This window comes from Lepisosteus oculatus, chromosome 27 (genome assembly GCF_040954835.1).
Source record: "Lepisosteus oculatus isolate fLepOcu1 chromosome 27, fLepOcu1.hap2, whole genome shotgun sequence".
NCBI lineage: Eukaryota > Metazoa > Chordata > Actinopteri > Semionotiformes > Lepisosteidae > Lepisosteus > Lepisosteus oculatus.
The window spans coordinates 7,526,062-7,539,177 of record NC_090722.1 but is presented as its reverse complement, the minus strand read 5'-3'; the positions used below and the strand labels follow the sequence as shown (position 1 = coordinate 7,539,177).

Here is a 13,116-nt window from a genome sequence, read left to right as displayed (position 1 = left end):
TCTTACATTACTGTGCTGTTTTCACTGAATCACTGAGTAACTGAACTCCACATCTCCACTTAAGTCCAGAAGGTGGAGACCATTAAATGGCCCAGGGTCTGAGACTAGATTAACTGTCTTAACGAGGGCTGTTCCCACACTGGGTCTCTGTCTAAACTCCTCTCCAGATGTGACCCACGGAACTGCGGATGAGCTGCAGCCTCCTGACGCACAATCGCTGCAGGAAAGGGAGAACTGAAAGAGGCCAGAGATCTGCTCTGCCTGCTGATCACACCAGATGGCACCAGATCACAGGACGCCCCACTGGGAGGAGCCCTAATCTCCCCTCCCACCCACACAAGAGCTCACAACAGTTCTGTTAATCTCCTGCTAATCTCATATGAACCCCTCTCTCATCAAGATGCCTGTGATTATAGCTGTGCTGTTGAGCTTTGCCTTCGGTAAGTGAGCTTTAAGAGCTGGTAGATAGCTGTGTTTTCACTGTTGTATTGGTGAGTCTGTCTTCACAAATACTGAAAAATACTCTCCTATATTTTTGGTAAGCAGGCATTTCCTTTGGAGACCAGATCACTCAGAAGGGCACACCAGTGTTCAAGACAGAGGGAGAAAGAGCTACACTGGAATGTACCTTCAGCACAAGCAGCACCAGCTATCGGATCCACTGGTACCGCCAGTATCCTGGGACGGCACCTCAGTTTATAACGTACAGTGGGTCAGGCAGCTACACGGCAGAGTTTGCAAGACAAAGGTTCTCCTCCAATGCAGATAAAGCCTATGGTTTAGCCTCCTTAACCATCTCTGGAGTGCTCCTGGAAGACAGCGCTGTGTATTACTGTGCCCTGCAGCCCACAGTGATACAGTCCTGGGAACACTAATACAAAAACCTGCTGTGCTGTCAGAACACTCTGATGTTCATGAAGATCAGACACTACAACAACACTGAGGTGAGCCTCAACAGGAAACTCCAGAGTGCATTGTTTCATGTGGATCTGGATCTGAAACAGCTTTGATTTCAGATAAAATACCTCATTCTCAATACAGTAGCACCACCTGACTGCTATTTACTTATTGATGCTACTGTAGTCAAAATATATATTCTCTTACTTATGTAGAATAAAATATGGACAAATTGCAAAGAAGGGACGAATTATTTGTTATTTAAATAAAATCTGTTGAAATCTGAGATTGTGTGCAACAAATTTATAACTCATCAAAGCGCAGAGAACAGACAATGCTGTTACTTCTGAGTATACATAAAATATAAAGAAAAAATTGTCATTTATATCAAGGAATACGAACATCTTTAGGAGAAGAGGATTCTGAGTTTTGTGCCAGATGATCTGTAAATGGGGTGATCATCACTGCTGCCTTGCAGACTGAAGCCCTGAGTTAAATCCAGACCTGGGGTGCAATCTGCTTGGAGTTTGGATGGACCCTGTGTTCATGTAGGTTTCATTCAGGTGCTCTGATATCCTCCCACAGTTCAAAGACAGGCTGGTAGGTTAATTGGCTTCTGAGAAAATTGACCGTGGTGTTTCCTGGAACTAAACCCAGGACCCAGCACTGCAAGGCAGGCAGCAATTCTAAACACAGCAACACTGCTGCCCTGGAGAAGTTCATTAATACACAATATTTCTCCATGCTCCAGTAAACTGCCCTGAATTCCTGTAGTTCTTACATTACTGTGCTGTGTTCACTGAATCACTGAGTAACTGAACTCCACATCTCTACTTAAGTCCAGAAGGTGGAGACAATTAAATGGCCCAGGGTCTGAGACTAGATTAACTGTCTTAACGAGGGCTGTTCCCACACTGGGTCTCTGTCTAAACTCCTCTCCAGATGTGACCCACGGAACTGCGGATGAGCTGCAGCCTCCTGACGCACAATCGCTGCAGGAAAGGGAGAACTGAAAGAGGCCAGAGATCTGCTCTGCCTGCTGATCACACCAGATGGCACCAGATCACAGGACGCCCCACTGGGAGGAGCCCTAATCTCCCCTCCCACCCACACAAGAGCTCACAACAGTACTGTTCATCTCCTGCTCATCTCATATGAACCCCTCTCTCATCAAGATGCCTGTGATAGTAGCTGTGCTGTTGAGTGTTGCCTTCGGTAAGTGAGCTTTTAGAGCTGGTAGATAGCTGTGTTTTCACTGTTGTATTGGTGAGTCTGTCTTCACAAATACTGAAAAATACTCTCCCATATTTTTTGTAAGCAGGCATTTCCTTTGGAGACCAGATCTCTCAGAAGGGCACACCAGTGTTCAAGACAGAGGGAGAAAGAGCTACACTGGAATGTACCTTCAGCACAAGCAGCACCAGGTATTGGATCCACTGGTTCCGCCAGTATCCTGGGTCGGCACCACAGTTTATAACGTTCAGTGGGTCAGGCAGCTACACTGCAGATTTCGCAAAACAACGGTTCTCTTCTACAGCAGATAAAAACTCTGGTTTAACCTCTTTAACCATCACTGGAGTGCTCATGGAAGACAGCGCTGTGTATTACTGTGCCCTGCAGCCCACAGTGATACAGTCCTGGGAGCACTAATACAAAAACCTGCTGTGCTGTCAGAACACTCTGATGTTCATGAAGATCAGACACTGCAACAACACTGAGGTGAGCCTCAACAGGAAACTCCAGAGTGCATTGTTTCATGTGGATCTGGATCTGAAACAGCTTTGATTTCAGATAAAATACCTCAGTCTTATTACAGTAGCTTGAACTGACTGCTATTTACTTATTGATGCTACTGTAGTCAAAATATAGATTCTCTTACTTATGTAGAATAAAATATGGACAAATTGCAAAGAAGGGATGAATTATGTTATTTCAATAAAATCTGTAGAAATCTGAGATTGTGTGCAACAAATTTATATCTCATCAAAGCGCAGAGATCAGACAATGCTGTTACTTCTGAGTATACATAAAATCTAAATAAAACATTGTCATTTATATCAAGGAATACGAACATCTTTGGGAGAAGAGGATTCTGAGTTTTGTGCCAGATGATCTGTAAATGGGGTGATCATCACTGCTGCCTTGCAGACTGAAGCCCTGAGTTCAATTCCAGACCTGGGGTGCAATCTGCTTGGAGTTTGGATGGACCCTGTGTTCATGTGGGTTTCATTCAGGTGCTCTGATTTCCTCCCACAGTCCAAAGACAGGCTGGTAGGTTAATTGGCGTCTGAGAAAATTGACCGTGATGTTTCCTGGAACTGAACCCAGGCCCAGCACTGCAAGGCAGGCAGCAATTCTAAACACAGCAACACTGCTGCCCTGGAGAAGTTCATTAATACACAAATATTTTTCCACGCTCCAGTAAACTGCCCTGAATTCCTGTAGTTCTTACATTACTGTGCTGTTTTCACTGAATCACTGAGTAACTGAACTCCACATCTCCACTTAAGTCCAGAAGGTGGAGACCATTAAATGTCCCAGGGTCTGAGACAATATTAACTGTCTTAACGAGGGCTGTTCCCACACTGGGTCTCTGTCTAAACTCCTCTCCAGATGTGACCCACGGAACTGCGGATGAGCTGCAGCCTCCTGACGCACAATCGCTGCAGGAAAGGGAGAACTGAAAGAGGCCAGAGATCTGCTCTGCCTGCTGATCACACCAGATGGCACCAGATCACAGGAGGTGTGTTGTTTTGAACCCCCTCCCCACTGGGAGGAGCCCTAATCTCCCCTCCCACCCACACAAGAGCTCACGACAGCACTGTTCATCTCCTGCTCATCTCATATGAACCCCTCTCTCATCAAGATGCCTGTGATTGTAGCTGTGCTGTTGAGCAGTGCCTTCGGTAAGTGAGCTTTAAGAGCTGGTAGATAGCTGTGTTTTCACTGTTGTATTGGTGAGTCTGTCTTCACAAATACTGAATACTGAAAAATACTGAAAAATACTCTCCTGTATTTTTTGTAAGCAGGGATTTCCTTGGGAAACCAAATTACTCAGAAGGACACACCAGTGTTCAAGACAGAGGGAGAAAGAGCTACACTGGAATGTACCTTCAGCACAAGCAACACCAACTATTGGATCTACTGGTTCCGCCAGTATCCTGGGTCGGCACCTCAGTTTATAACACTCAGTGGGTCAAGCAGCTACACAGCAGATTTTGCAAAACAACGGTTCTCTTCTACAGCAGATAAAAACTCTGGTTTAACCTCTTTAACCATCTCTGGAGTGCTCCTGGAAGACAGCGCTGTGTATTACTGTGCCCTGCAGCCCACAGTGATACAGTCCTGGGATCACTAATACAAAAACCTGCTGTGCTGTCAGAACACTCTGATGTTCATGAAGATCAGACACTGCAACAACACTGAGGTGAGCCTCAACAGGAAACTCCAGAGTGCATTGTTTCATGTGGATCCGGATCTGAAACAGCTTTGATTTCAGATAAAATACCTCATTCTTATTACAGTAGCTTGAACTGACTGCTATTTACTTATTGATGCTACTGTAGTCAAAATATAGATTCTCATACTTATGTAGAATAAAATATGGACAAATTGCAAAGAAGGGATGAATTATGTTATTTCAATAAAATCTGTAGAAATCTGAGATTGTGTGCAACAAATTTACAACTCATCAAAGCGCAGAGATCAGACAATGCTGTTACTTCTGAGTATACATAAAATCTAAATAAAACATTGTCATTTATATCAAGGAATACGAACATCTTTGGGAGAAGAGTATTCTGAGTTTTGTGCCAGATGTTCTGTAAATGGGGTGATCATCACTGCTGCCTTGCAGACTGAAGCCCTGAGTTCAATCTGCTTGGAGTTTGGATGGACCCTGTGTTCATGTGGGTTTCATTCAGGTGCTCCGATTTCCTCCCACAGTCCAAAGACAGGCTGGTAGGTTAATTGGCGTCTGAGAAAATTGACCGTGGTGTTTCCTGGAACTGAACCCAGGACCCAGCACTGCAAGGCAGGCAGCAATTCTAAACACAGCAACACTGCTGCCCTGGAGAAGTTAATTTATACACAATATTTCTCCATGCTCCAGCAAACTGCCCTGAATTCCTGTAGTTCTTTCATTACTGTACTGTATTCACTGAATCACTGAGTAACTGAACTCCACATCTCCACTTAAGTCCAGAAGGTGGAGACCATTAAATGGCCCAGGGTCTGAGACAATATTAACTGTCTTAACGAGGGCTGTTCCCACACTGGGTCTCTGTCTAAACCCCTCTCCAGATGTGACCCACGGAACTGCGGATGAGCTGCAGCCTCCTGACGCACAATCGCTGCAGGAAAGGGAGAACTGAAAGAGGCCAGAGATCTGCTCTGCCTGCTGATCACACCAGATGGCACCAGATCACAGGAGGTGTGTTGTTTTGAACCCCCTCCCAACTGGGAGGAGCCCTAATCTCCCCTCCCACCCACACAAGAGCTCACGACAGCACTGTTCATCTCCTGCTCATCTCATATGAACCCCTCTCTTATCAAGATGCCTGTGATTGTAGCTGTGCTGTTGAGTGTTGCCTTCGGTAAGTGAGCTTTTAGAGCTGGTAGATAGCTGTGTTTTCACTGTTGTATTGGTGAGTCTGTCTTCACAAATACTGAAAAATACTCTCCTATATTTTTTGTAAGCAGGCATTTCCTTGGGAAACCAGATAACTCAGAAGGACACACCAGTGTTCAAGGCAGAGGGAGAAAGAGCTACACTGGAATGTACCTTCAGCACAAGTAGCACCAACTATTGGATCCACTGGTTCCGCCAGTATCCTGGGTTGGCACCTCAGTTTATAACGTTCAGTGGGTCAGGCAGCTACACGGCACATTTCGCAAAACAACGGTTCTCTTCTACAGCAGATAAAAACTCTGGTTTAGCCTCTTTAACCATCTCTGGAGTGCTCCTGGACGACAGCGCTGTGTATTACTGTGCCCTGCAGCCCACAGTGATACAGTCCTGGGAGCACTCATACAAAAACCTGCTGTGCTGTCAGAACACTCTGATGTTCATGAAGATCAGACACTGCAACAACACTGAGGTGAGCCTCAACAGGAAACTCCAGAGTGCATTGTTTCATGTGGATCTGGATCTGAAACAGCTTTGATTTCAGATAAAATACCTCATTCTCAATACAGCAGCTTGAACTGACTGCTATTTACTTATTGATGCTACTGTAGTCAAAATATAGATTCTCTTACTTATGTAGAATAAAATATGGACAAATTGCAAACAAGGGATGAATTTTTTGTTATTTAAATAAAATCTGTAGAAATCTGAGATTGTGTGCAACAAATTTATAACTCATCAAAGCGCAGAGATCAGACAATGCTGTTACTTCTGAGTAAAAATAAAATCGAAATAAAAAATTGTCATTTATATCAAGGAAAACGAACATCTTTGGGAGAAGAAGATTCTGAGTTTTGTGCCAGATGATCTGTAAATGGGGTGATCATCACTGCTGCCTTGCAGACTGAAGCCCTGAGTTCAATTCCAAACCTGGGGTGCTATCTGCTTGGAGTTTGGATGGACCCTGTGTTCATGTGGGTTTCATTCAGGTGCTCTGATATCCTCCCACAGTCCAAAGACAGGCTGGTAGGTTAATTGGCGTCTGAGAAAATTGACCGTGGTGTTTCCTGGAACTGAACCCAGGACCCAGCACTGCAAGGCAGGCAGCAATTCTAAACACAGCAACACTGCTGCCCTGGAGAAGTTAATTAATACACAAATATTTCTCCATGCTCCAGTAAACTGCCCTGAATTCCTGTAGTTCTTACATTACTGTGCTGTTTTCACTGAATCACTGAGTAACTGAACTCCACATCTCCACTTAAGTCCAGAAGGTGGAGACCATTAAATGTCTCAGGGTCTGAGACTAGATTAACTGTCTTAACGAGGGCTGTTCCCACACTGGTTCTCTGTCTAAACCCCTCTCCAGATGTGACCCACGGAACTGCGGATGAGCTGCAGCCTCCTGACGCACAATCACTGCAGGAAAGGGAGAACTGAAAGAGGCCAGAGATCTGCTCTGCCTGCTGATCACACCAGATGGCACCAGATCACAGGAGGTGTGTTGTTTTGAACCCCCTCCCCACTGGGAGGAGCCCTAATCTCCCCTCCCACCCACACAAGAGCTCACGACAGCACTGTTCATCTCCTGCTCATCTCATATGAACCCCTCTCTCATCAAGATGCCTGTGATTGTAGCTGTGCTGTTGAGCAGTGCCTTCGGTAAGTGAGCTTTAAGAGCTGGTAGATAGCTGTGTTTTCACTGTTGTATTGGTGAGTCTGTCTTCACAAATACTGAAAAATACTCTCCTATATTTTTGGTAAGCAGGCATTTCCTTTGGAGACCAGATAACTCAGAAGGGCACACCAGTGTTCAAGACAGAGGGAGAAAGAGCTACACTGGAATGTACCTTCAGCACAAGCAGCACCAGCTATTGGATCCACTGGTTCCGCCAGTATCCTGGGTCGGCACCTCAGTTTATAACGTTCAGTGGGTCAGACAGCTACACGGCAGATTTCGCAAAACAACGGTTCTCTTCTACAGCAGATAAAAACTCTGGTTTAACCTCTTTAACCATCACTGGAGTGCTCCTGGAAGACAGCGCTGTGTATTACTGTGCCCTGCAGCCCACAGTGATACAGTCCTGGGAGCACTCATACAAAAACCTGCTGTGCTGTCAGAACACTCTGATGTTCATGAAGATCAGACACTGCAACAACACTGAGGTGAGCCTCAACAGGAAACTCCAGAGTGCATTGTTTCATGTGGATCTGGATCTGAACCAGCTTTGATTTCAGATAAAATACCTCATTCTTATTACAGTAGCTTGAACTGACTGCTATTTACTTATTGATGCTACTGTAGTCAAAAAATAGATTCTCTTACTTATGTAGAATAAAATATGGACAAATTGCAAAGAAGGGATGAATTATGTTATTTAAATAAAATCTGTAGAAATCTGAGATTGTGTGCAACAAATTTACAACTCATCAAAGCGCAGAGATCAGACAATGCTGTTACTTCTGAGTATACATAAAATCTAAATAAACATTGTCATTTATATCAAGGAATACGAACATCTTTGGGAGAAGAGTATTCTGAGTTTTGTGCCAGATGATCTGTAAATGGGGTGATCATCACTGCTGCCTTGCAGACTGAAGCCCTGAGTTCAATCTGCTTGGAGTTTGGATGGACCCTGTGTTCATGTGGGTTTCATTCAGGTGCTCCGATTTCCTCCCACAGTCCAAAGACAGGCTGGTAGGTTAATTGGCGTCTGAGAAAATTGACCGTGGTGTTTCCTGGAACTGAACCCAGGACCCAGCACTGCAAGGCAGGCAGCAATTCTAAACACAGCAACACTGCTGCCCTGGAGAAGTTAATTTATACATAATATTTCTCCATGCTCCAGCAAACTGCCCTGAATTCCTGTAGTTCTTTCATTACTGTACTGTATTCACTGAATCACTGAGTAACTGAACTCCACATCTCCACTTAAGTCCAGAAGGTGGAGACCATTAAATGGCCCAGGGTCTGAGACAATATTAACTGTCTTAACGAGGGCTGTTCCCACACTGGGTCTCTGTCTAAACCCCTCTCCAGATGTGACCCACGGAACTGCGGATGAGCTGCAGCCTCCTGACGCACAATCGCTGCAGGAAAGGGAGAACTGAAAGAGGCCAGAGATCTGCTCTGCCTGCTGATCACACCAGATGGCACCAGATCACAGGAGGTGTGTTGTTTTGAACCCCCTCCCAACTGGGAGGAGCCCTAATCTCCCCTCCCACCCACACAAGAGCTCACGACAGCACTGTTCATCTCCTGCTCATCTCATATGAACCCCTCTCTCATCAAGATGCCTGTGATAGTAGCTGTGCTGTTGAGTGTTGCCTTCGGTAAGTGAGCTTTTAGAGCTGGTAGATAGCTGTGTTTTCACTGTTGTATTGGTGAGTCTGTCTTCACAAATACTGAAAAATACTCTCCTATATTTTTTGTAAGCAGGCATTTCCTTTGGAGACGAGATCACTCAGAAGGGCACACCAGTGTTCAAGACAGAGGGAGAAAGAGCTACACTGGAATGTACCTTCAGCACAAGCAACACTTATTATTACCTCCACTGGTTCCGCCAGTATCCTGGGTCGGCACCTCAGTTTATAACGTTCAGTGGGTCAAGCAGCTACACAGCAGATTTTGCAAAACAACGGTTCTCTTCTACAGCAGATAAAAACTCTGGTTTAACCTCTTTAACCATCACTGGAGTGCTCCTGGAAGACAGCGCTGTGTATTACTGTGCCCTGGAGCCCACAGTGATACAGTCCTGGGAGCACTAATACAAAAACCTGCTGTGCTGTCAGAACACTCTGATGTTCATGAAGATCAGACACTGCAACAACACTGAGGTGAGCCTCAACAGGAAACTCCAGAGTGCATTGTTTCATGTGGATCTGGATCTGAAACAGCTTTGATTTCAGATAAAATACCTCATTCTTATTACAGTAGCTTGAACTGACTGCTATTTACTTATTGATGCTACTGTAGTCAAAATATAGATTATTCTACTTATGTTATATAAAATACGAACAAATTGCAAATAAGAGCCTTCATCTAAATAAAATCTGTAGAAATCTGAGATTGTGTGTGAGATATTTATAGGAGTTGATAAAGAAATTCACTCAGCATCACTATTTACTTGAATAATAAGCCTTAGGTCACAAAAGAGCTAAGGAGTGCTCTGAATCAACAGACGTTCTACTGAGGATCACTTGAGGAAAGAAAATAAGAAAATAAAGAAGATAAACATGCAATACGACAAGCAAAAGTGATTTATAAAAAGAAAGTTAAGGAGAAATTTAACCACAGCAATTTCCACAATCCACAACAGAACATTAAAACTAAAACTGTAAAAAAATGTTCTTATTAATGGTTTGACATCTGACTGAGTTTCTATTTCTGCTGGTTCACCACAGAGCTGTGTTCTTTCTCCCCTTATTATCATTTTAGATACCGATGACTGTCGGAGCAACTATGTTAAATAAGTGTCATCAAGGGTGCTGATGACAGTGTATTTGTCTCTCTCCTCTCAGAGCCTGGACAAACACATGGACCCTTGTGCATGGATTTGTCCACAGCGTGATACTTCTTACCCAGAGATGAATCGCTCAAAAAAAAAGAAGAAATGATTGTTGATTTTAAAAAACAAAGCATTATCCTTCCCACAGCAATGCATGATGCGTGTGTTGGTGTAGTTCCCAGTTACAAATATCAAGGCACTGTGTAGGACAATAAACTTCAGTTCACCAAGAGCACTCATGTGATAGTGAAGAAATCCCAGCAGTTTATTTGGTCTGAGAAAACGGAGTTCTTTTGGAGTCTATAAAAAAAGAGTTCATTCAACATTTTATAGCTCTTGGGCAGAAAGTATTTTAACCTTTTCCTTCATTTGTTCACCTCACTCAATCCATAAGACCAAAAATACCTTCAAAAAAGGTGTTTCTAACATCACTGGTGAGCCTTTAAGACCTCTGGCACAGCTGTATGTCCAGCAGATCCCAGTTAATTGGTTTCTGGGAAAAATAAACCCTGGTGTGTGAGTGTGTGTTTCTGTGTGTGTGCCCTGTGATGGACTAGCGTCCTGTCCAGGGTGTACCCCGTACTGAATAAAGTGGTTAGAAAATGGATGGATGATCTCCAAATTACATCATTTACAAAATTACCTCTTTAGCTCCTTAAACTTAAGTCATTCCAGAAGGCAGTGGCTAAGTGAAACCTGCTGGATTAGTCCACACAATCTCAAAGGCTGTAAAATCCAGTGTTGGTGGAGTTTGATTTAAAGTAGCTCATTCATTTGGAAAGTTAATAGCAAAGAATAGTTGTGCCACTCCAGTAGATCCTATCTGCAGCGTTTTTTGGACAGAGCTGATCTGACTAGGTTTTGGACACCAGGTTAATCCAAGGCAATTTCCCTCACAGCTTCAAAAGCCCTGCTGCTCAGTCCTATTCATGTGTGCTCCCAGTCTCTTAACTGAATGAATTTCTTGACCATTTGCTTGCCTTAAAGATCACTAGAAACTTTGCAAGACTGTAGATCACATGGCTGAGAGAAACCACCTTTGCATTTCTAACTGAGGGCAACATCTATTCCATACATATGTTGAACCAGTTGATTGTTAAGCAATCAGAAAGAAAATTGATATTTGCACTCTGACCTCAGATCAGAATGAGTAAATCATGAATGATCAATCAAAGTTACACCAAAAAAACATTTCATCATTGACCCCAGTCCCCAGTCTGTAAACTGTAGTTTTACAAAAACATGCTCGCAAAAGCAGTTGCGTCTTCTTAAAGGTTAAGATTAATTTAACAACTGTCCACCAGGTGGAGCTAAGAGACAAGGAATGATTAGTGAGGCATAATTGAGGTCCCTTTGTATCAGCATGTGATTAAAGCTTGTCTGCAAATAGATTGTGCAGTTTGTGCTTTATTGATTTTTCTGCTGGAAGAGGTATCAGAGGGGTCAGAAGGGGGCGCTCACCCTGCAGTCTTGTTGAGTCCTAATGCCCCAGTATAGATATGGGACATTATACTGTAAAAAAAATGGCAGTCTACTTTGGATGAGACATAAAACTGAGGTCCTAACTCTCTGTGGTCATTAAAAATCTCAGTGTGTTGCTCAAAAAGAGTAGGGGTGTTACCCTGGTGTCCTGACCAAATTTTCCACTGGCCTTTACCAATCATGGCCTCCTAATAATCCCCATCTATGAATGGGGCTTCATTATTCTGTTCTCCCCACAGAAAGCTGATGTGTGGTGAGCGTTCTGGTGCACTATATCTGCCATTACATCATCCAGGCGGGTGGTGGTGGTGTAAGGGAGTCCATGAAGTGCTTTGAGTGCAGCGTCTGAAAAGTGGTGATGATACTAGTTAGAAGAATCTGAACAGCAACAATGTCACTAGATAGAACTATCTGAACAGTAGTGACGTCACTATTTAGATTATTTGAGCAGTGGTGATGTCACTAGTTAGAGCTATCTGAACAGTGATGATGTCACTAGTTAGAGCTATCTGATCAGTGGTGATGTCACTGAACCCTGCTCAGGCAGTGGGCTAGACAGCTCTCAGCGTGTTCTTCCCCATTGCACTGCTAACAGCCCAGCAGGTCTGTAATCTTCAAGGAAAGTGTGAGGTGCATGGGGATTCGCTCACTTCTTTTTGGAGAAATAAAATGAGAGCAGCTGTTATTTTCTTGTGTCTCGGTAAGTGATTGGTCTCTTGATTCCGGAGGACTGTCGCGGTAGTCGGGCAGAATGGCGCTGACTTCTGGGCCTCTGCTGTGTTTCAGTTCATCGCGTCAGTTCGGCGGTCCAGCAGACCGAACAGACTGCCTCAGCAGACGGAGAGACAGCCCAGATGAGCTGCAACCACAGCGTATCGAGCTACAACAGCATGCAGTGGTACCGGCAGCTCCCGGGCCAGAGCCCAGAGGTCATTCTGGTATCATATACCGACCCAGTGTCCGTAGGACGATTCAGAATGACCGTGAGGAAGGAGAGTCTGTCCACAGCTCTGGAAATCCAAGGAGTTCAAGTCCAGGACTCTGAGTCGGTGTATTACTGCGCAGTGAGGGCACAGTGAGAGAAGAGCTGGGGCAGCTGTACACTTTCTGACTGTCTGCTGCACAAGAGAGATTCATGTGATGCTCCCAGGTGCAGTGAGACAGGCTGTTCTTTCTTCGGCCCTGCACATACAAACACATTTGCAGCATCACAGGAACACAAAACCAGTGTCACCATATTCAGCAGAGAGAGCCCGTGACGCACAGCGCTTTGGGAAATCTGCTTTAGACTTTTAGAGAAGGTAAAGCCAAGAAAGGAGAGAAGAGGAGGAGCAGGAGAAAGGCTGCTTGTTCATTGTTTTTCGCTAAAAGAGGTTCGTGTTTGGAAGCAGAAGTAACAGTTGGGTGGCAGGATAGTATTCGGGGAGAATGGCCTGGGGTCCTGGTCTGGGGTTCAGCTCTGAGTTGCGATGCCCTCCTCTCTGGATCTTGCGTGGTCTCCCCATATTCGTGTTGGTTCAAGTGCTTGGACCTTCTGTCAGGACACTATGAAATGAACTCTGAGAAAACACTCTAATGGCAAACTAGACAGTGGACTGCATA

General features: G+C 44.4%; 1 gene segment (V, D, J or C); it reads left to right on the top strand.

Annotated features, from left to right (window-relative positions):
• The first annotated feature begins 7,146 nt into the window (after positions 1-7,146).
• Positions 7,147-12,593, top strand: LOC138225408 (T cell receptor alpha variable 2-like). The segment is given in 2 exon segments: positions 7,147-7,186; positions 12,301-12,593. Coding segments are annotated over 2 exon segments (333 nt in total).
• The last annotated feature ends 523 nt before the right edge of the window (positions 12,594-13,116 follow it).